Consider the following 21,555-nt stretch of genomic DNA (forward strand, 5'->3'; position numbering starts at 1 on the left):
GCGTCGGGTGCCGTGCCTGGCCCGCACCCCCTGGACCCCGCGCCTCCGTACCACCCACTCGCCTCTGCTTTGGCTCCAAGGCCCCCGCCTTGCCACCGCCAGCCACCCGCCCGCCCTGCCGATCCACCTGCCCCGCTGGCAGCGCCCTCAAAACGCCGTGCGCCTCCTCCTCTCCCACCGGGCGCTCAACCCGGGGTCCCGGCCCGCCTCAGCAGCTCAGCACGCCGGCCCCCGGCACTCCGGGCTCCCGGCTGCCACCGGGCCTGGCCACCGGGGCCCTGGAGACGCGCAAAAGGTCGGCCAGCTGCGTTGGCCGGGAATCGAACCCGGGTCAACTGCTTGGAAGGCAGCTATGCTCACCACTACACCACCAACGCTGCACAGCCCGGGCCGCCCCCAGACGCCCCGCCCAGGGTTCGCCCCGGCGCCTGCACGCGCGCTCTGGTCACCGCCTCTGGTCACCCACTCGGACGCCCAGCGCGCCTCGGCCCTGCCCCGACGACCCGCCCATCCACAGCGCCAAGCTGCTGCACGCGCCAGCAGCGGCCGCCGGGCGGCCCACTCGCGCCGGCCCCACTGGGCTGCGCGGCTCCGCGGGGCCGCCAGCCGCCTCTGGGGGGCGCTCGGGCCGCCGGGCCGCCGGGCGGCTCCTGGTACCACCCCGGCCCCCCGCACCCCGCCTCTGCCGGCCGGAAAACCCCGTCCCCCGAGATCCGCGTCCCTCCCGCCACGCGCTCGCCCCCGGCCCTTCTCCACAGGGAGCTGGGAGAGGCCACATCCCGCGCCCACGGAGGACCCGACACAACCGCGGCCCACCCGTCCCCCGCGGCCCGCCCCGCCCCGCCCCGCCGCGCCCCGTCCGGTCCGGTCCCCTCCATCCGTCCCCCGCCCCCGCCCCTGCCGGACCCGGCAGCGTCGAATAAACGGGGAGCCCGGGCCGGCCGGCCACTCGTCAGGTGCCCTGGGCACGACGGAAGGCCCTGGCTGGGCTGTGGCGAGCCCGCAGGCGCGCGGCCCCGACGCCGAGGAAGGCAAAAGGGTGGCGGTGGTCCACGGTGAGCAGGCCGGGCGGCCGTCGTGGCCTGGGCGGCCTTTGGCCACACGCTGGACGAAGGAGGACAAGGGCCCCGGCGGGGCAAGCGCTTGCACAGAGCGGGGGCGGCGCGGGCGGCGACCAAAAAGGGCGTCTCGCCTCCCCGTCGGGGAATCGAACCCCGGTCTCCCGCGTGACAGGCGGGGATACTCACCACTATACTAACGAGGACGGCGGCGGCCCTCCGGCCGCCCGACCCCTCTCCGCCTGCCTGCCCACGCCTACCCCTGCCCTCGACGCCCTGCCTTCCACGGGCGCCCGCCGCCTGCCGCACCGGACCCGACCCCAAACCAACGTCGTCCGCCATCCCAGCAGCGCCCCCTGCCCGACTCGGGACGGACCCCGGACCCGGACGCCGGCCCAATACTCCCAGGGCGCCACGGTCTCTGGCCTGCCAGGCGGGGATCGCGCGGGGAGAAGCCGCCCACAGGACAAGCGAGGCTGCGACCGGGAGGACGGGCGCCCAGGAAGGGCAGAGGCCGAGGAGGGAGCGGGGGAGGAGCTGGGGGGAGCGGCGAGAGAGGCGGGCCCGACGCCGCCCTCTGGGTGCGCGCCCGGGGATGGGCGGCGGCGGCGGCGGCGGCGGCGGCGCCAGGCGAGGGGGCTGGCTGTGCTCCCGCTCGGCGGCGGCGCGCGGCCCGTCCCTGGCGCACCCACACCGCCGCCAGCCAGCGGCAGCCTTCGCGCGCCGCGCCCCAGCCAGGCGAGCGGCGACGCGCCCAGCCGCGCCGTCAGGATGGCCGAGCGGTCTAAGGCGCTGCGTTCAGGTCGCAGTCTCCCCTGGAGGCGTGGGTTCGAATCCCACTCCTGACAAGCCCACCTTTTGGCCTGCCCTACCAGGGCACGGGACCCCGGCGGGCCTGGACCCCGCCCTACGGCAAGCCCTGTTCTCGCCTGGCGGGCCGCGCCAGCCTTGCACCCCAGCGCCAGGGGCCCAGGACGGAGCTCCGGCGCCTCGACCCTCCCTCCGGACCACAGGCTTTGCGCGCGCACGCCCTCCTCCACCGGCTCGCGCGCCTTTCCCACTGCTGCCACACCCGCAGGCCTGGGCAACTTGGCGGCACCTCCCTCATCACCTGCTTTCCCAGGGCTGTGTTCCTGTCCCTCCCAACGGCCCTGCAGACCAGCGGCCTGCGCCAGTGCCCAAGCCCTCCGCCGCCCTCGGTTCTCCCCCAGGCTCGTGCCCGCTGAACAGTGCCTCGCTCTCGGAGCCGTGCGCTTCCGCCCCCAGGAGCACCCGGTGGGACACCCTGTCCTTTCCGCCCGGCCCCCATGCCATTCTCGCCACACCCCACTCGGGTGGCCCGCGCTGCCCACGAGCATTTTCCACCTGTCTGCCTCCCGCCGGGGACGCAGGTGGCCCAGCCACCTGCTCGCTGGCCCACCACGCGGCCCTGCCTTCGGTGGGCCTGGCCCAGGAGTCCAACCCGGCATTATTGCTCCCCTGGAGCGCTGGGCGGAAGGAAGTCCTGCATCCCCAGGCCTCCCACCTGGGCGCCCCAAGCCCGGCTCGCCGGGGCCGGACCCGAGGACCCCAGCGCGCTCCCTCACCGCGCTCCCTGTCCGCCAGCTAGCCAGCAGCCCCTCCGCCGAGCGCTCCTGCCTCTCCACCACCGCCCGAGTTGGACCCCCAGGGAGAGCTGCGGGCCAGAGCTCAGACAGCTCGCTTTGCTCTCCTGGCCTCAGCGGTACTCGCCGGCGCCCGCGGCGCTCCGGGGCCTCCATCTCCTACACACGACACACGTGTGGCGTGCACGAGCCCCCGCACACACCCACCCAACCCACCAACCGCACACACCCACCCACCCACACTCACGCCACCCCACGGCACCCCACGTGCGCACGCACAACGGCGGCTCCGTTCCCCAGCCCCGCGGGATCGCGCCCACACGGCACAGGCGGGAAAGCCATCCGCCAAAGGGCCTTTGGGTCCGGCGGAGAGTAGCTGCCCAAGGGAACGGCAGTGCTCAGCTGCACCTGCCCCAGATGATCGCCCGCGCTGGGTGGGGTTGGGCTCTGGCCAGGCTTGGCCCGGCTCCCGGCTTCCGCGGGCGACCCCGGCCGGGCAGTGTCTGGCGGCGGCCCTGGATCAGGGAGAAAACGCAGGAGGAACCTAGTCCGCCTCCGAGCGCCTGTGCCTCGCTCCGCCCGTCTCCGCCGCGGCCGCCGCTCCCAAGCGCTCTAGACATGTCGGCAGTCTCCTCTCCGGACCGCCCGGCCGCCTCCTGCTCCAGCGGAGCCTGAGGCTCACACGACTGGCGCTGGCGCTGGCGCTGGCCCTGGTCCTGACCCCGACCCGGCCCTAGCCCTGGCCCTGGCCCCGGCGCGGCCCTGGCCCTGGCCCTGGCTTGGCTCCGGCTCCGGTTCTGGCCCTGGCTCTGACCGGACCGCCGTTTGGAGCCGTCGGTGGGCTGCTGCATCGGTGCATGGGTGGTTCAGTGGTAGAATTCTCGCCTGCCACGCGGGAGGCCCGGGTTCGATTCCCGGCCCATGCAGCACGCCGTCCTCCCCTTTTGGCCCAGCAGCCACAGCGCGCATAAGTGCGCGCGCGCTCCCGGCTTCCTCTCTCCCAGGCTCGAGCCCACTGGCCTCAGCCAGCTCCGCTCCTGCCCCGACGCCCCTTCCCTTCCCCCCCTGCCCCGACGCCCCTTCCCTTCCTCTCCGCTTGGCTCGCCCAGGGGACCAAACTCCACCCACTCCCCAAGGCCCTGGCCCCTGGCCCGCCCACACGCTCTCCTTGCCCCTTTGCTCTTCAGGACCCTCAGCACCCGCTTCCCTTCCGGCCCTGCCGCCGCCGCCCGACCACACACCCACCCGCCCCGCAGCTCCCCCACGCGGGCGCCACGCCCTACCTCCACGCCTTTCGCCACACTTGCACGCTCCCTGCCTCACTCCACCCACGGCCCCAAGGTTCTCCTCTCTTGGCAAAACCAGGAGCCATGAACTTGCCACCCCTAGCCCTGATACATCCCATTCTCCCGCAGGGGCCCACACAAACCCTCTAGGGCCCGTACTCCCCCCCCCCCCCCCCCCCGGAGGCCCCCCCCCACCTGCCACCCCCACCCGCCCTGCGCTCTGTATCCACTCTCTGCCCCGCTTGGCCCCAGTGTGCTGCCCACTCCGCCGCGCTTCCAACGCTAAGACCACCGCCAGCACCAAGCTCTCCCTCCACCACCGCCAACCTTCCCCTCTTGGCAACAGCAGCAGCCGTGGCGGCAGCAGCGGCGCCACCAAGCCCACCAGCATAGCGGCGCCTGGATCACTGCCAGCACCGGCACCAGCACCCCTGCGGCCGCCATCGCCACCGCCACCAGCAGGACCAAGTCCACCGCCACCACACCGCCACGGGCTCCGTGGCCAACAGCGCTCAAGTCCTTCACCATCACCGCCACGGTCACCGACGCCATCACCAACAGTACCACGTCCACCTCCGGCGTATCGCCGCGGGCATCATTGCCAACGGCGCCCAGTCCTCCACCGTCAGTTCGGCCACCCCGCGCCCCACCGAGTCCGTCACCCTTCCCCAGGACCGGCGGCGGCAGGACCTAGTCCACTATCGCCACAGCGGCTCCGGCACCAGCGCCCACAGCACTGACGTCCTTCACCGTCCCCGCCGCCGTCAGCAGCACGACCGAGCCCGCCACCCGGGCTCCAGCATGGGCTTCGTCGCCAGCAGCACCAAGTCCTCCTCCTCCTCCACCACCACCACCCCGGCACGGACAGCGTGGCCCACAGTACCGACGTCCGTCGCCTGCCCCGCCGCCGCCGAAATCGCCGCCGCCGCCAAGACCACCGACACCACCACCACAGCAGCCCGTGCCCCGTCACCCGTTGGACGGCAAAGGTCCACCACCACCATCATCACCAGCAGCGGCGGCGGCACACAGTCGTCCACCCCCAGCGACACAAGGGCCAGCGCGGCCCGCGATTCTACCGCCACCAGGCCCTCCCGCCCCAACATCCCCACGCCTGTCCCCGGCCTCCACGCCCCCTCCTAGCCAAGTCCTTCTCAGGGGAGAAAGGGAAAAAGATCCAGCGTCGCCTTGGTCCCTTTGGCCTCTCGGTTTTTTAATGATGCGGCGACCACCGAGACGTGACTGTCCGTCCCGATGACAGGCGGTTGAGATCTCCCGGGCGGTGGATCTCCCACCGGCCGCCCCCCGAACCCCCGGCCCGAGCCCCGCTAGGCCTGGTCCTAGACCCGGTCCGCTCACTCTCTCTCGGTTGCCCTGGCCTGCCTGCCTGCCCGCCCGCCTGCCTGCTTCCCACCCACGCCCCTTGTACCCCACCCATTGGTCCCACGCCACCACACAGCACAGCACAGCACAGCACAGCACAGCACAGCAGAGCCAAAGCAGAGCAGTCTTCGCTGCCCCCCACACCTCCTCCTCCGCCTGGGTCCTCTCCCACCACGGGGGGCCTCCATCTTTCTCGCACCACACCGGGGCCCACTCCCCACCACTCGCTGCCGCGTGCTGCTCCTGCCAGCCTCCAGGCTCCACCCGTCCGCCCCCCACCCTTGTACCCCCCACCCACCTCGCACATTCAAGGCCGGCCGTCGTTGTCTGCCTCCCACGGGATCCTCAGGCACACCCTGCCTCTGTGCCCTCCCGTCCCTCGCATCTCATCCTCCCGCACAGGTGTACACACGTGCCGGGCAAGGCGCTGGGCAAGGGACCCCTGCCGCCCCAGGCCTCTGCAGAGACCCTGCCCGAGTGGCCAGCTACAGTCTCCCCGCCGGGTCCCACCAGACCCACAGTTCCTCGCTCCGCACCTCCCCCGCCAACGCACACACCCTTGCGGCTCCCGGACCTCCCCTCTTTCTGGGATCCTTTTCACCCTGTGCCCTCACCCCCGTGGGAGGCCCCCCAGGGCAGCCAACACCTTCATCCTGCCCTATCCCCACCGCCGCGGACTCGACCCCCACCCCCCCACCCCCACCCCCACGCGAGGGTGCTGAGGGGCCTTCCTGAGATGACGGTGAGCATCTGGACGCCCACAGGGCCTCCTTCCCACCGCTGCTCCGACCTCGTCCCGGTCCTGCGGGGCTGGCTGCTGCGACAGGTTGGGGCGGCGCACGGGCTGTCCTCTGGGGCTCCGTAGGAGACCATCTCCGAGAAGACAGCAAACCCTCGGCGGACAGGGGGTGCGTGCGGGTGCTGGCGTGAAGGAGACTGTGCTCTGTGACTGAGCTGAAGGAGCATCCGGACAAGAGGAACCCCCGGGCACGGGGTGGAGAGAGGGGCGGAGGAGATGCGGGCTAGGTGTGCCCTGAGGCGCCAGTGGGAAAGCCTGAAAGCGTGGGGGCTGGAGGGGAAGGGAGGCGTCGCGGGGAACACGCTAGCCACTTTGACTTGGACTCGGGCGACTGGTGACGCGATTCGAAGGGCGTGTTGGCCCCCAAGCCCACCCTGTGTGTGTCCGGTGTGGCGTCCACACCCTCGCGGCGGCCGGGCTGTTGGGCTCTCCCCGGCGGCCTTCTGCATCTCCCGCTTCCTACCTCCACTCCCGGTGGTCGGGCTGCCTGGATGCGCCAGATTCGCTTTGCCCACTCCACGTGCCAGCGCCGCGGTGCGCCTCTCTGCTCGCGTCCCCGCTCGAGCCCGCCACCAGGTGACCCACAGCCGTCGGCGCCGGGGAGAAGCCACCAGCCCCGGGGGTGGCCCGTGGTGGGAAGCTGGCCCCAGCGGCGGCTGGCCCGAGGCGGGGGGCGAGGGAGGGGAACAGGGGCTCCAGCAGATGACCCGACTGCCACCCCCACCGCTCCCTCCTCTTCAAGGCACCGACGCCCGCGCAACTAGCACCTCAGGAAGGCAGCAAGGGGTCGCTCGTCACGGGCGGCCCCAGTGCCGCGGGAGAGTCCAAGCCCCTGCCGTGGCCGGCCGTCCGGGCGTCGGTTGGTGGCCCCCTCCGTGAGGACAGAGGCGGCCGTGGCCTCTGGGGTGGTGGCTGAGGGGGGAAGGGGGGGAGCGGGGGGAGGTGAGCGGACAGGGGAAGCGCCGAAGTCCCACCCCACCTGCGAGGCCAAAAGGCTCAGCCTGGCGGAAGGCGACAGGGCAAGGCTTGGGCTGGATGGGGCGGCCGGCCTGGTGCGGGCGCCCTGGCCACGGGGCCAGGGAGAAGCCATGGAGCTCGGGCTAAAAGGGGGTGCATGCCACAGCGCTGCGGAGGTGGGTAGGCCGAGAGGAAGAAGAAAGGCTTCCCTGACCGGGAATCGAACCCGGGCCGCGGCGGTGAGAGCGCCGAATCCTAACCACTAGACCACCAGGGAGCGTCGGGTGCCGTGCCTGGCCCGCACCCCCTGGACCCCGCGCCTCCGTACACCCACTCGCCTCTGCTTTGGCTCCAAGGCCCCCCGCCTTGCCACCGCCAGCCACCCGCCCGCCCCCTGCCGATCCACCTGCCCCGCTGGCAGCGCCCTCAAAACGCCGTGCGCCTCCTCCTCTCCCACCGGGCGTCTCAACCCGGGGTCCCGGCCCGCCTCAGCAGCTCAGCACGCCGGCCCCCGGCACTCCGGGCTCCCGGCTGCCACCGGGCCTGGCCACCGGGGCCTGGAGACGCGCAAAAGGTCGGCCAGCTGCGTTGGCCGGGAATCGAACCGGGTCAACTGCTTGGAAGGCAGCTATGCTCACCACTATACCACCAACGCTGCACAGCCCGGGCCGCCCCCCAGACGCCCCGCCCAGGGTTTCGCCCCGGCGCCTGCACGCGCGCTCTGGTCACCGCCTCTGGTCACCACTCGGAACGCCCAGCGCGCCTCGGCCCTGCCCCGGACGACCCCGCCCATCCACAGCGCACAAGCTGCTGCACGCGCCAGCAGCGGCCGCCGGGCGGCCCACTCGCGCCGGCCCAACTGGGCTGCGCGGCTCCGCGGGGCCGCCAGCACGCCTCCTGGGGGGCGCTCGGGCCGCCGGGCCGCCGGGCGGCTCCTGGTACCACCCCGGCCCCCCGCACCCCGCCTCTGCCGGCCGGAAAACCCCGTCCCCCGAGATCCGCGTCCCTCCCGCCACGCGCTCGCCCCCGGCCCTTCTCCACAGGGAGCTGGGAGAGGCCACATCCCGACGCCCACGGAGGACCCGACACAACCGCGGCCCACCCGTCCCCCGCGGCCCGCCCACGCCCCGCCCCGCCGCGCCCCGTCCGGTCCGGTCCCCTCCATCCGTCCCCCGCCCCCGCCCCTGCCGGACCCGGCAGCGTCGAATAAACGGGGAGCCGGGCCGGCCGGCCACTCGTCAGGTGCCCTGGGCACGGACGGAAGGCCCTGGCTGGGCTGTGGCGAGCCCGCAGGCGCGCGGCCCCGACGCGAGGAGGCAAAAGGGTGGCGGTGGTCCACGGTGAGCAGGCCGGGCGGCCGTCGTGGCCTGGGCGGCCTTTGGCCACACGCTGGACGAAGGAGGACAAGGGCCCCGGCGGGGCAAGCGCTTGCACAGAGCGGGGGCGGCGGCGGGGCGGCGACCAAAAAGGGCGTCTCGCCTCCCGTCGGGGAATCGAACCCCGGTCTCCAGCGTGACAGGCGGGGATACTCACCACTATACTAACGAGGACGGCGGCGGCCCTCCGGCCGCCCGACCCCTCTCCGCCCTGCCTGCCCACGCATACCCCTGCCCTCGACGCCCTGCCTTCCACGGGCGCCCGCCGCCTGCCGCACCGGACCCGACCCCAAACCAACGTCGTCCGCCATCCCAGCAGCGCCCCCTGCCCGACTCGGGACGGACCCCGGACCCGGACGCCGGCCAATACTCCCAGGGCGCCACGGTCTCTGGCCTGCCAGGCGGGGATCGCGCGGGGAGAAGCCGCCCCACAGGACAAGCGAGGCTGCGACCGGAGGACGGGCGCCCAGGAAGGGCAGAGAGCCGAGGAGGGCGCGGGGGAGGAGCTGGGGGGAGCGGCGAGAGAGGCGGGCCCGACCGCCGCCCTCTGGTGTGCGCGCCCGGGGATGGGCGGCGGCGGCGGCGGCGGCGGCGGCGCCAGGCGAGGGGGCTGGCTGTGCTCCCGCTCGGCGGCCGGCGCGCGGCCCGTCCCTGGCGCCACCCCACACCGCCGCCAGCCAGCGGCACAGCCTTTCGCGCGCCGCGCCCCAGCCAGGCGAGCGGCGACGCGCCCAGCCGCGCCGTCAGGATGGCCGAGCGGTCTAAGGCGCTGCGTTCAGGTCGCAGTCTCCCCTGGAGGCGTGGGTTCGAATCCCACTCCTGACAAGCCCACCTTTTGGGCCTGCCCTACCAGGGCACGGGACCCCGGCGGGCCTGGACCCGCCCTACGGCAAGCCCTGTTCTCGCCCTGGCGGGCCGCGCCAGCTTGCACCCCAGCGCCAGGGGCCCAGGACGGAGCCCGGCGCCTCGACCCTCCCTCCGGACCACAGGCTTTGCGCGCGCACGCCCTCCTCCACGGCTCGCGCGCCTTTCCCACCTGCTGCCACACCGCAGGCCTGGGCAACTTGGCGGCACCTCCTCCTCACCTGCTTTCCCAGGCTGTGTTCCTGTCACTCCAACGGCCCCTGCAGACCGCGGCCTGCGCCAGTGCACGAAGCCCCCTCCGCCGCCCTCGGTTTCTCCCCCAGGCCTCGTGCCCGCTGAACAGGCCTCGCTCTCGGAGCCGTGCGCTTCCGCCCCAGGAGCACCGGTGGGACACCCTGTCCTTTCGCCCGGCCCCCATGCCATTCTCGCCACACCCCAATCGGGTGGCCCGCGCTGCCCACGAGCATTTTCACCTGTCTGCTCCCGCCGGGGACGCAGGTGGCCCAGCCACCTGCTCGCTGGCCCACCACGCGGCCCTGCCTTCGGTGGGCCTGGCCCAGGAGTCCAACCCGGCATTATTGCTCCCCTGGAGCGCTGGGCGGAAGGAAGTCCTGCATCCCCAGGCCCTCCCACCTGGGCGCCCCAAGCCGGCTCGCCGGGGCCGGACCCGAGGACCCCAGCGCGCTCCCTCACCGCGCTCCCTGTCCGCCAGCTAGCCAGCAGCCCCTCCGACGAGCGCTCCTGCCTCTCCACCACCGCCCGAGTGGACCCCCAGGGAGAGCTGCGGGCCAGAGCTCAGACAGCTCGCTTTGCTCTCCTGGCCTCAGCGGTACTCGCCGGCGCCCGCGGCGCTCCGGGGCCTCCATCTCCTACACACGACACACGTGTGGCGTGCACGAGCCCCCGCACACACCCACCCAACCCACCAACCCGCACACACCCACCACCCACACTCACGCACCCCACGGCACCCCACCGTGCGCACGCACAACGGCAGCTCCGTTCACCAGCCCCGCGGGATCGCGCCCACACGGCACAGGCGGGAAAGCCATCCGCCAAAGGGCCTTTGGGTCCGGCGGAGAGTAGCTGCCCAAGGGAACGGCAGTGCTCAGCTGCACCTGCCCCAGATGATCGCCCGCGCTGGGTGGGGTTGGGGCTCTGGCCAGGCTTGGCCCGGCTCCGGCTTCCGCGGGCGACCCCGGCCGGGTCAGTGTCTGGCGGCGGCCCTGGATCAGGGAGGAAAACGCAGGAGGACCCTAGTCCGCCTCCGAGCGCCTGTGCCTCGCTCCGCCCGTCTCCGCCGCGGCCGCCGCTCCCAAGCGCTCTAGACATGTCGGCAGTCTCCTCTCCGGACCGCCGGCCGCCTCCTGCTCCAGCGGAGCCTGAGGCTCACACGACTGGCGCTGGCGCTGGCGCTGGCCCTGGTCCTGACCCCGACCCGGCCCTAGCCCTGGCCCTGGCCCCGGCGCGGCCCTGGCCCTGGCCCTGGCTTGGCTCCGGCTCCGGTTCTGGCCCTGGCTCTGACCCGGACCGCCGTTTGGAGCCGTCGGTGGGCTGCTGCCATCGGTGCATGGGTGGTTCAGTGGTAGAATTCTCGCCTGCCACGCGGGAGGCCCGGGTTCGATTCCCGGCCCATGCAGCACGCCGTCCTCCCCTTTTGGCCCAGCAGCCACAGCGCGCATAAGTGCGCGCGCGCTCCGGCTTCCTCTCTCCCAGGCTCGACCCACTGGCCTCAGCCAGCTCGCTCCTGCCCCGACGCCCTTCCCTTCCTCTCCGCTTGGCTCGCCCAGGGGACCAAACTCCACCCACTCCCCAAGGCCCTGGCCCTGGCCCGCCCACACGCTCTCCTTGCCCCTTTGCTCTTCAGGACCCTCAGCACCCGCTTCCTTCCGGCCCTGCCGCCGCCGCCCGACCACACACCACCCGCCCCGCAGCCCCCACGCGGGGCCACGCCTACCTCCACGCCTTTCGCCACACTTGCACGCTCCTGCCTCACTCCACCCACGGCCCCAAGGTTCTCCTCTCTTGGCAAAACCAGGAGCCATGAACTTGCCACCCCTAGCCCTGATACATCCCATTCTCCCGCAGGGGCCACACAAACCTCTAGGGCCCGTACTCCCCCCCCCCCGGAGGCCCCCCCACCTGCCACCCCACCGCCCTGCGCTCTGTATCCACTCTCTGCCCCGCTTGGCCCCAGTGTGCTGCCCACTCCGCCGCGCTTCCAACGCTAAGACCACCGCCAGCACCAAGCTCTCCCTCCACCACCGCCAACCTTCCCCTCTTGGCAACAGCAGCAGCCGTGGCGGCAGCAGCGGCGCCACCAAGCCCACCAGCATAGCGGCGCCTGGATCACTGCCAGCACCGGCACCAGCACCCCTGCGGCGCCATCGCCACCGCCACCAGCAGGACCAAGTCCACCGCCACCACACCGCCACGGGCTCCGTGGCCAACAGCGCTCAAGTCCTTCACCATCACCGCCACGGTCACCGACGCCATCACCAACAGTACCACGTCCACCTCCGGCGTATCGCCGCGGGCATCATTGCCAACGGCGCCCAGTCCTCCACCGTCAGTTCGGCCACCCGCGCCCCACCGAGTCCGTCACCCTTCCCAGGACGGCGCGGCAGGACCTAGTCCACTATCGCCACAGCGGCTCCGGCACCAGCGCCCACAGCACTGACGTCCTTCACCGTCCCGCCGCCGTCAGCAGCACGACCGAGAGCCGCCACCCGGGCTCAGCATGGGCTTCGTCGCCAGCAGCACCAAAGTCTCCTCCCCTCCACCACCACCACCCCGGCACGGACAGCGTGGCCCACAGTACCGACGTCCGTCGCCTGCCCCGCCGCCGCCGAAATCGCCGCCGCCGAAGACCACCGACACCACCACCAGCAGCCCGTGCCCCGTCACCTGGACGGCAAAGGTCCACCACCACCATCATCACCAGCAGCGGCGGCGGCACACAGTCGTCCACCCCAGCGACACAAGGGCCAGCGCGGCCGCGCGATTCTACCGCACCAGGCCTCGCCCCAACATCCCCACGCCTGTCCCGGCCTCCACGCCCCTCCTAGCCAAGTCCTTCTCAAGGGAGAGGAAAGGGAAAAAGATCCAGCGTCGCCTGGTCCCTTTGGCCTCTCGGAATCTCAACCCCGGGACGACCCCCGAGACGTGATGTCGTCCGATGACAGGCGGTTGAGATCTCCCGGGCGGTGGATCTCCCACCGGCCGCCCCCGAACCCCGGCCCGAGCCCCGCTAGGCCTGGTCCTAGACCGGTCCGCTCACTCCTCTCGGTTGCCTGGCTGCCTGCCTGCCCGCCGCTGCTGTCCACACCCACGCCCCTTGTACCCACCCATTGGTCCCACCCACCACACAGCACAGCACAGCACAGCACAGCACAGCAGAGCCAAAGCGAGCAGTCTTCGCTGCCCCCACACCTCTCCTCCGCCTGGGTCCTCTCCACCACGGGGGGCCTCCATCTTCTCGCACCACACGGGGCCCACTCCCACCACTCGCTGCCGCGTGCTGCTCCTGCCAGCCTCCAGGCTCCACCCGTCCGCCCCCACCTTGTACCCCCCACCCACCTCGCACATTCAAGGCCGGCCGTCGTTGTCTGCCTCACAGGGATCCTCAGGCACACCCTGCCTCTGTGCCCTCCCGTCTCGCATCTCATCCTCCCGCACAGGTGTACACACGTGCCGGGCAAGGCGCTGGGCAAGGGACCCTGCCGCCCCAGGCCTCTGCAGAGACCTGCCGAGTGGCCAGTACAGTCTCCCGCCGGGTCCCACCAGACCACAGTTCCTCGATCCGCACCTCCCCCGCCAACGCACACACCCTTGCGGCTCCCGGACCTCCCCTCTTTCTGGGATCCTTTTCACCCTGTGCCCTCACCCCCGTGGGAGGCCCCCAGGGCAGCCAACACCTTCATCCTGCCCTATCCCCACCCGCCGCGGACTCGACCCCCACCCCCCCACCCCCCCCCCCCACGCGAGGGTGCTGCTGAGGGGCCTTCCTGAGATGACGGTGAGCATCTGGACGCCCACAGGGCCTCCGTTCCCACCGCTGCTCCGACCTCGTCCCGGTCCTGCGGGGCTGGGCTGCTGCGACAGGTTGGGGCGGCGCACGGGCTGTCCTCTGGGGCTCCGTAGGAGACCATCTCCGAGAAGACAGCAAACCCTCGGCGGACAGGGGGTGCGTGCGGGTGCTGGCGTGAAGGAGACTGTGCTCTGTGACTGAGCTGAAGGAGCATCCGGACAAGAGGAACCCCCGGGCACGGGGTGGAGAGAGGGGCGGAGGAGATGCGGGCTAGGGTGTGCCCTGAGGCGCCAGTGGGAAAGCCTGAAAGCGTGGGGGCTGGAGGGGAAGGAGGCGTCGCGGGGAACACGCTCGCCACTTTGCCTTGGACTCGGGCGACTGGTGACGCGATTCGAAGGGCGTGTTGGCCCCAAGCCACCCTGTGTGTGTCCGGTGTGGCGTCCACACCCTCGCGGCGGCCGGGCTGTTGGGCTCTCCCCGGCGGCCTTCTGCATCTCCCCGCTCTCCTACCTCCACTCCCGTGGTCGGGCTGCCTGGATGCGCCCAGATTCGCTTTGCCCACCTCCAGTGCCAGGCGCCGCGGTGCGCCTCTCTGCTCGCGTCCCCGCTCGAGCCCGCCACCCAGGTGACCCACCGCCGTCGGCGCCGGGGAGAGAAGCCACCAGCCCCGGGGGTGGCCCGTGGTGGGGAAGCTGGCCCCAGCGGCGGCTGGCCCGAGGCGGGGGGCGAGGGAGGGGAACAGGGGCTCCAGCAGATGACCCCGACTGCCACCCCACCGCTCCCTCCTCTTCAAGGCACCGACGCCGCCAACTAGCACCTCAGGAAGCAGCAAGGGGTCGCTCGTCACGGGCGGCCCAGTGCCGCGGGAGAGTCCAAGCCCCTGCCGTGGCCGGCCGTCCGGGCGTCGGTGGTGGCCCCTCCGTGAGGACAGAGGCGGCCGTGGCCTCTGGGGTGGTGGCTGAGGGGGGAAGGAGGGAGCGGGGGGGAGGTGAGCGGACAGGGGAAGCGCCGAAGTCCCACCCCACCTGCGAGGCCAAAAGGCTCAGCCTGGCGGAGGCGACAGGGCAAGGCTTGGGCTGGATGGGGCGGCCGGCCTGGTGCGGGCGCCCTGGCCACGGGGCCAGGGAGAAGCCATGGAGCTCGGGCTAAAGGGGGTGCGTGCCACAGCGCTGCGGAGGTGGGTAGGCCGAGAGGAAGAAGAAAGGCTTCCCTGACCGGGAATCGAACCCGGGCCGCGGCGGTGAGAGCGCCGAATCCTAACCACTAGACCACCAGGGAGCGTCGGGTGCCGTGCATGGCCCGCACCCCTGGACCCCGCGCCTCCGTACCACCCACTCGCCTCTGCTTTGGCTCCAAGGCCCCGCCTTGCCACCGCCAGCCACCCGCCCGCCCTGCCGATCCACCTGCCCCGCTGGCAGCGCCCTCAAACGCCGTGCGCCTCCTCCTCTCCCACCGGGCGCTCAACCCGGGGTCCCGGCCCGCCTCAGCAGCTCAGCACGCCGGCCCCCGGCACTCCGGGCTCCCGGCTGCCACCGGGCCTGGCCACCGGGGCCCTGGAGACGCGCAAAAGGTCGGCCAGCTGCGTTGGCCGGGAATCGAACCCGGGTCAACTGCTGGAAGGCAGCTATGCTCACCACTATACCACCAACGCTGCACAGCCCGGGCCCGCCCCCAGACGCCCGCCCAGGGTTCGCCCCGGCGCCTGCCACGCGCGCTCTGGTCACCGCCTCTGGTCACCCACTCGGACGCCCAGCGCGCCTCGGCCCTGCCCGACGACCCCGCCCATCCACAGCGCCAAGCTGCTGCACGCGCCAGCAGCGGCCGCCGGGCGGCCCACTCGCGCCGGCCCCACTGGGCCTGCGCGGCTCCCGCGGGGCCGCCAGCCGCCTCTGGGGGGGCGCTCGGGCCGCCGGGCCGCCGGGCGGCTCCTGGTACCACCCCGGCCCCCCGCCCCCGCCTCTGCCGGCCGGAAAACCCCGTCCCCCGAGATCCGCGTCCCTCCCGCCACGCGCTCGCCCCCGGCCCTTCTCCACAGGGAGCTGGGAGAGGCCACATCCCGCGCCCACGGAGGACCCGACACAACCGCGGCCCACCCGTCCCCCGCGGCCGCCCCGCCCCGCCCCGCCGCGGCCCCGTCCGGTCCGGTCCCCTCCATCCGTCCCCCGCCCCCGCCCCTGCCGGACCCGGCAGCGTCGAATAAACGGGGAGCCCGGGCCGGCCGGCCACTCGTCAGGTGCCCTGGGCACGACGGAAGGCCCTGGCTGGGCTGTGGCGAGCCCGCAGGCGCGCGGCCCCGACGCCGAGGAAGGCAAAAGGGTGGCGGTGGTCCACGGTGAGCAGCCGGGCGGCCGTCGTGGCCTGGGCGGCCTTTGGCCACACGCTGGACGAAGGAGGACAAGGGCCCCGGCGGGGCAAGCGCTTGCACAGAGCGGGGGCGGCGCGGGCGGCGACCAAAAAGGGCGTCTCGCCTCCCCGTCGGGGAATCGAACCCCGGTCTCCGCGTGACAGGCGGGGATACTCACCACTATACTAACGAGGACGGCGGCGGCCCTCCGGCCGCCCGACCCCTCTCCGCCTGCCTGCCCACGCCTACCCCTGCCCTCGACGCCCTGCCTTCCACGGGCGCCCGCCGCCTGCCGCACCGGACCCGACCCCAAACCAACGTCGTCCGCCATCCCAGCAGCGCCCCTGCCCGACTCGGGACGGACCCCGGACCCGGACGCCGGCCCAATACTCCCAGGGCGCCACGGTCTCTGGCCCTGCCAGGCGGGGATCGCGCGGGGAGAAGCCGCCCACAGGACAAGCGAGGCTGCGACCGGGAGGACGGGCGCCCAGGAAGGGCAGAGGCCGAGGAGGGAGCGAGGGGAGGAGCTGGGGGAGCGGCGAGAGAGGCGGGCCCCGACGCCGCCCTCTGGGTGCGCGCCCGGGGATGGGCGGCGGCGGCGGCCGGCGGCGGCGGCGCCAGGCGAGGGGGCTGGCTGTGCTCCCGCTCGGCGGCGGCGCGCGGCCCGTCCCTGGCGCACCCACACCGCCAGCCAGCCAGCGGCAGCCTTCGCGCGCCGCGCCCCAGCCAGGCGAGCGGCGACGCGCCCAGCCGCGCCGTCAGGATGGCCGAGCGAGCGGTCTAAGGCGCTGCGTTCAGGTCGCAGTCTCCCCTGGAGGCGTGGGTTCGAATCCCACTCCTGACAAGCCCACCTTTTGGCCTGCCCTACCAGGGCACGGACCCTGTTCTTGCCTGGCGGGCCGCGCCACGCCTTGCACCCCAGCGCCAGGGGCCCAGGACGGAGCTCCGGCGCCTCGACCCTCCTCCGGACCACAGGCTTTGCGCGCGCACGCCCTCCTCCACCGGCTCGCGCGCCTTTCCCACCTGCTGCCACACCCGCAGGCCTGGGCAACTTGGCGGCACCTCCCTCCTCACCTGCTTTCCCAGGGCTGTGTTCCTGTCCCTCCCAACGGCCCCTGCAGACCAGCGGCCTGCGCCAGTGCCCAAAGCCCTCCGCCGCCCTCGGTTCTCCCCCAGGCTCGTGCCCGCTGAACAGTGCCTCGCTCTCGGAGCCGTGCGCTTCCGCCCCCCAGGAGCACCCGGTGGGACACCCTGTCCTTTCCGCCCGGCCCCCATGCCATCTCGCCACACCCCACTCGGGTGGCCCGCGCTGCCCACGAGCATTTTCCACCTGTCTGCCTCCCGCCGGGGACGCAGGTGGCCCAGCCACCTGCTCGCTGGCCCACCACGCGGCCCTGCCTTCGGTGGGCCTGGCCCAGGAGTCCAACCCGGCATTATTGCTCCCCTGCAGCGCTGGGCGGAAGGAAGTCCTGCATCCCCAGGCCTCCCACCTGGGCGCCCCAAGCCCGGCTCGCCGGGGCCGGACCCGAGGACCCCAGCGCGCTCCCTCACCGCGCTCCCTGTCCGCCAGCTAGCCAGCAGCCCCTCCGCCGAGCGCTCCTGCCTCTCCACCACCGCCCGAGTTGGACCCCCAGGGAGAGCTGCGGGCCAGAGCTCAGACAGCTCGCTTGCTCTCCTGGCCTCAGCGGTACTCGCCGGCGCCCGCGGCGCTCGGGGCCTCATCTCCTACACACGACACACGTGTGGCGTGCACAGAGCCCCCGCACACACCCACCCAACCCACCAACCGCACACACCCACCCACCCACACTCACGCCACCCCACGGCACCCCACGTGCGCACGCACAACGGCAGGCTCCGTTTCCCCAGCCCCGCGGGATCGCGCCCACACGGCACAGGCGGGAAGCCATCCGCCAAAGGGCCTTTGGGTCCGGCGGAGAGTAGCTGCCCAAGGGAACGGCAGTGCTCAGCTGCACCTGCCCCAGATGATCGCCCGCGCTGGGTGGGGTTGGGGCTCTGGCCAGGCTTGGCCCGGCTCCCGGCTTCCGCGGGCGACCCCGGCCGGCAGTGTCTGGCGGCGGCCCTGGATCAGGGAGAAAACGCAGGAGGAACCTAGTCCGCCTCCGAGCGCCTGTGCCTCGCTCCGCCCGTCTCCGCCGCGGCCGCCGCTCCCAAGCGCTCTAGACATGTCGGCAGTCTCCTCTCCGGACCGCCCGGCCGCCTCCTGCTCCAGCGGAGCCTGAGGCTCACACGACTGGCGCTGGCGCTGGCGCTGGCCCTGGTCCTGACCCCGACCCGGCCCTAGCCTGGCCCTGGCCCCGGCGCGGCCCTGGCCCTGGCCCTGGCTTGGCTCCGGCTCCGGTTCTGGCCCTGGCTCTGACCCGGACCGCCGGTTGGAGCCGTCGTGGGCTGCTGCCATCGGTGCATGGGTGGTTCAGTGGTAGAATTCTCGCCTGCCACGCGGGAGGCCCGGGTTTCGATTCCCGGCCCATGCAGCACGCCGTCCTCCCCTTTTGGCCCAGCAGCCACAGCGCGCATAAGTGCGCGCGCGCTCCCGGCTTCCTCTCTCCCAGGCTCGAGCCCACTGGCCTCAGCCAGCTCCGCTCCTGCCCCGACGCCCCTTCCCTTCCTCTCCGCTTGGCTCGCCCAGGGGACCAAACTCCACCCACTCCCCAAGGCCCCTGGCCCCTGGCCCGCCCACACGCTCTCCTTGCCCCTTTGCTCTTCAGGACCCTCAGCACCCGCTTCCCTTCCGGCCCTGCCGCCGCCGCCCGACCACACACCCACCCGCCCCGCAGCTCCCCCACGCGGGCGCCACGCCCTACCTCCACGCCTTTCGCCACACTTGCTCGCTCCCTGCCTCACTCCACCCACGGCCCCAAGGTTCTCCTCTCTTGGCAAAACCAGGAGCCATGAACTTGCCACCCCTAGCCCTGATACATCCCATTCTCCCGCAGGGGCCCACACAAACCCCCTAGGGCCCGTACTCCCCCCCCCCCCCGGAGGCCCCCTCCACCTGCCACCACCACCCACCCTGCGCTCTGTATCCTCTCTCTGCCCCGCTTGGCCCCAGTGTGCTGCCCACTCCGCCGCGCTTCCAACGCTAAGACCACCGCCAGCACCAAGCTCTCCCTCCACCACCGCCAACCTTCCCCTCTTGGCAACAGCAGCAGCCGTGGCGGCAGCAGCGGCGCCACCAAGCCCACCAGCATAGCGGCGCCTGGATCACTGCCAGCACCGGCACCAGCACCCCTGCGGCCGCCATCGCCACCGCCACCAGCAGGACCAAGTCCACCGCCACCACACCGCCACGGGCTCCGTGGCCAACAGCGCTCAAGTCCTTCACCATCACCGCCACGGTCACCGACGCCATCACCAACAGTACCACGTCCACCTCCGGCGTATCGCCGCGGGCATCATTGCCAACGGCGCCCAGTCCTCCACCGTCAGTTCGGCCACCCCGCGCCCCACCGAGTCCGTCACCCTTCCCCAGGACCGGCGGCGGCAGGACCTAGTCCACTATCGCCACAGCGGCTCCGGCACCAGCGCCCACAGCACTGACGTCCTTCACCGTCCCCGCCGCCGTCAGCAGCACGACCGAGCCCGCCACCCGGGCTCCAGCATGGGCTTCGTCGCCAGCAGCACCAAAGTCCTCCTCCTCCTCCACCACCACCACCCCGGCACGGACAGCGTGGCCCACAGTACCGACGTCCGTCGCCTGCCCCGCCGCCGCCGAAATCGCCGCCGCCGCCAAGACCACCGACACCACCACCACAGCAGCCCGTGCCCCGTCACCCGTGGACGGCAAAGGTCCACCACCACCATCATCACCAGCAGCGGCGGCGGCACACAGTCGTCCACCCCCAGCGACACAAGGGCCAGCGCGGCCCGCGATTCTACCGCCACCAGGCCCTCCCGCCCCAACATCCCCACGCCTGTCCCCGGCCTCCACGCCCCCTCCTAGCCAAGTCCTTCTCAGGGGAGAAAGGGAAAAAGATCCAGCGTCGCCTTGGTCCCTTTGGCCTCTCGGAATCTCAACCCCGGGACGACCCCCGAGACGTGACTGTCCGTCCCGATGACAGGCGGTTGAGATCTCCCGGGCGGTGGATCTCCCCACCGGCCGCCCCCCGAACCCCCGGCCCGAGCCCCGCTAGGCCTGGTCCTAGACCCGGTCCGCTCACTCTCTCTCGGTTGCCCTGGCCTGCCTGCCTGCCCGCCCGCCTGCCTGCTTCCCACCCACGCCCCTGTACCCCACCCATTGGTCCCACGCCACCACACAGCACAGCACAGCACAGCACAGCACAGCACAGCAGAGCCAAAGCAGAGCAGTCTTCGCTGCCCCCCACACCTCCTCCTCCGCCTGGGTCCTCTCCCACCACGGGGGGCCTCCATCTTTCTCGCACCACACCGGGGCCCACTCCCCACCACTCGCTGCCGCGTGCTGCTCCTGCCAGCCTCCAGGCTCCACCCGTCCGCCCCCCACCCTTGTACCCCCCACCCACCTCGCACATTCAAGGCCGGCCGTCGTTGTCTGCCTCCCACGGGATCCTCAGGCACACCCTGCCTCTGTGCCCTCCCGTCCCTCGCATCTCATCCTCCCGCACAGGTGTACACACGTGCCGGGCAAGGCGCTGGGCAAGGGACCCCTGCCGCCCCAGGCCTCTGCAGAGACCCTGCCCGAGTGGCCAGCTACAGTCTCCCCGCCGGTCCCACCAGACCCACAGTTCCTCGCTCCGCACCTCCCCCGCCAACGCACACACCCTTGCGGCTCCCGGACCTCCCCTCTTTCTGGGATCCTTTTCACCCTGTGCCCTCACCCCCGTGGGAGGCCCCCCAGGGCAGCCAACACCTTCATCCTGCCCTATCCCCCACCGCCGCGGACTCGACCCCCCCCCCCCCACCCCCACCCCCACGCGAGGGTGCTGAGGGGCCTTCCTGAGATGACGGTGAGCATCTGGACGCCCACAGGGCCTCCTTCCCACCGCTGCTCCGACCTCGTCCCGGTCCTGCGGGGCTGGGCTGCTGCGACAGGTTGGGGCGGCGCACGGGCTGTCCTCTGGGGCTCCGTAGGAGACCATCTCCGAGAAGACAGCAAACCCTCGGCGGACAGGGGGTGCGTGCGGGTGCTGGCGTGAAGGAGACTGTGCTCTGTGACTGAGCTGAAGGAGCATCCGGACAAGAGGAACCCCCGGGCACGGGGTGGAGAGAGGGGCGGAGGAGATGCGGGCTAGGTGTGCCCTGGGCGCCAGTGGGAAAGCCTGAAAGCGTGGGGGCTGGAGGGGAAGGGAGGCGTCGCGGGGAACACGCTCGCCACTTTGCCTTGGACTCGGGCGACTGGTGACGCGATTCGAAGGGCGTGTTGGCCCCAAGCCCACCCTGTGTGTGTCCGGTGTGGCGTCCACACCCTCGCGGCGGCCGGGCTGTTGGGCTCTCCCCGGCGGCCTTCTGCATCTCCCCGCTCTCCTACCTCCACTCCCGGTGGTCGGGCTGCCTGGATGCGCCCAGATTCGCTTTGCCCACTCCACGTGCCAGGCGCCGCGGTGCGCCTCTCTGCTCGCGTCCCCGCTCGAGCCCGCCACCCAGGTGACCCACCGCCGTCGGCGCCGGGAGAAGCCACCAGCCCCGGGGGTGGCCCGTGGTGGGGAAGCTGGCCCAGCGGCGGCTGGCCCGAGGCGGGGGGCGAGGGAGGGGAACAGGGGCTCCAGCAGATGACCCGACTGCCACCCCCACCGCTCCCTCCTCTTCAAGGCACCGACGCCGCCAACTAGCACCTCAGGAAGCAGCAAGGGGTCGCTCGTCACGGGCGGCCCCAGTGCCGCGGGAGAGTCCAAGCCCCTGCCGTGGCCGGCCGTCC

The 21,555-nt window shown here is 72.6% G+C and overlaps 1 protein-coding gene and 12 non-coding genes across 13 annotated transcripts; 7 read left to right on the forward strand and 6 right to left on the reverse strand.

Annotated features, from left to right (window-relative positions):
• Positions 1-305: 305 nt before the first annotated feature.
• Positions 306-377, reverse strand: TRNAG-UCC (transfer RNA glycine (anticodon UCC)). Its single transcript has one exon. It is a non-coding gene; the product is annotated as a tRNA-Gly (tRNA).
• Positions 378-1,192: 815 nt separating this feature from the next.
• On the reverse strand, positions 1,193-1,264 carry TRNAD-GUC (transfer RNA aspartic acid (anticodon GUC)). Its single transcript has one exon. It is a non-coding gene; the product is annotated as a tRNA-Asp (tRNA).
• A 559-nt stretch (positions 1,265-1,823) lies between these two features.
• TRNAL-CAG (transfer RNA leucine (anticodon CAG)) lies at positions 1,824-1,906 on the forward strand. The gene has a single exon. It is a non-coding gene; the product is annotated as a tRNA-Leu (tRNA).
• A 1,611-nt stretch (positions 1,907-3,517) lies between these two features.
• Positions 3,518-3,588, forward strand: TRNAG-GCC (transfer RNA glycine (anticodon GCC)). Its single transcript has one exon. It is a non-coding gene; the product is annotated as a tRNA-Gly (tRNA).
• Positions 3,589-7,292: 3,704 nt separating this feature from the next.
• On the reverse strand, positions 7,293-7,364 carry TRNAE-CUC (transfer RNA glutamic acid (anticodon CUC)). The gene has a single exon. It is a non-coding gene; the product is annotated as a tRNA-Glu (tRNA).
• A 307-nt stretch (positions 7,365-7,671) lies between these two features.
• On the reverse strand, positions 7,672-7,742 carry TRNAG-UCC (transfer RNA glycine (anticodon UCC)). Its single transcript has one exon. It is a non-coding gene; the product is annotated as a tRNA-Gly (tRNA).
• A 1,463-nt stretch (positions 7,743-9,205) lies between these two features.
• On the forward strand, positions 9,206-9,288 carry TRNAL-CAG (transfer RNA leucine (anticodon CAG)). The gene has a single exon. It is a non-coding gene; the product is annotated as a tRNA-Leu (tRNA).
• Positions 9,289-10,895: 1,607 nt separating this feature from the next.
• Positions 10,896-10,966, forward strand: TRNAG-GCC (transfer RNA glycine (anticodon GCC)). The gene has a single exon. It is a non-coding gene; the product is annotated as a tRNA-Gly (tRNA).
• A 3,524-nt stretch (positions 10,967-14,490) lies between these two features.
• Positions 14,491-17,275, forward strand: LOC125085602 (collagen alpha-1(I) chain-like). Its single transcript, XM_047704065.1, has 5 exons — positions 14,491-14,534; positions 14,715-15,501; positions 15,548-15,689; positions 15,866-16,472; positions 16,573-17,275. Exons 1-5 carry the CDS (start codon positions 14,491-14,493, stop codon positions 17,273-17,275), a joined length of 2,283 nt encoding a protein of 760 aa, XP_047560021.1.
• Positions 14,564-14,635, reverse strand: TRNAE-CUC (transfer RNA glutamic acid (anticodon CUC)). The gene has a single exon. It is a non-coding gene; the product is annotated as a tRNA-Glu (tRNA).
• TRNAD-GUC (transfer RNA aspartic acid (anticodon GUC)) lies at positions 15,826-15,896 on the reverse strand. Its single transcript has one exon. It is a non-coding gene; the product is annotated as a tRNA-Asp (tRNA).
• On the forward strand, positions 16,459-16,545 carry TRNAL-CAG (transfer RNA leucine (anticodon CAG)). Its single transcript has one exon. It is a non-coding gene; the product is annotated as a tRNA-Leu (tRNA).
• Positions 17,276-18,124: 849 nt separating the features above from the next.
• On the forward strand, positions 18,125-18,196 carry TRNAG-GCC (transfer RNA glycine (anticodon GCC)). Its single transcript has one exon. It is a non-coding gene; the product is annotated as a tRNA-Gly (tRNA).
• The last annotated feature ends 3,359 nt before the right edge of the window (positions 18,197-21,555 follow it).

Source organism: Lutra lutra, chromosome 15 (genome assembly GCF_902655055.1).
Source record: "Lutra lutra chromosome 15, mLutLut1.2, whole genome shotgun sequence".
NCBI lineage: Eukaryota > Metazoa > Chordata > Mammalia > Carnivora > Mustelidae > Lutra > Lutra lutra.

Bases quoted from the DNA above. Each gene is read 5' to 3' on its own strand.
- LOC125085602 (XM_047704065.1), top strand. From the start codon at position 14,491: ATGGAGCTCGGGCTAAAGGGGGTGCGTGCCACAGCGCTGCGGAG. The intron at 14,535-14,714 runs GTGGGTAGGCCG...TTTGGCTCCAAG, and splicing joins CGTGCCACAGCGCTGCGGAG to GCCCCGCCTTGCCACCGCCA. The intron at 15,690-15,865 runs GTGAGCAGCCGG...TCCGCGTGACAG, and splicing joins AAGGGTGGCGGTGGTCCACG to GCGGGGATACTCACCACTAT.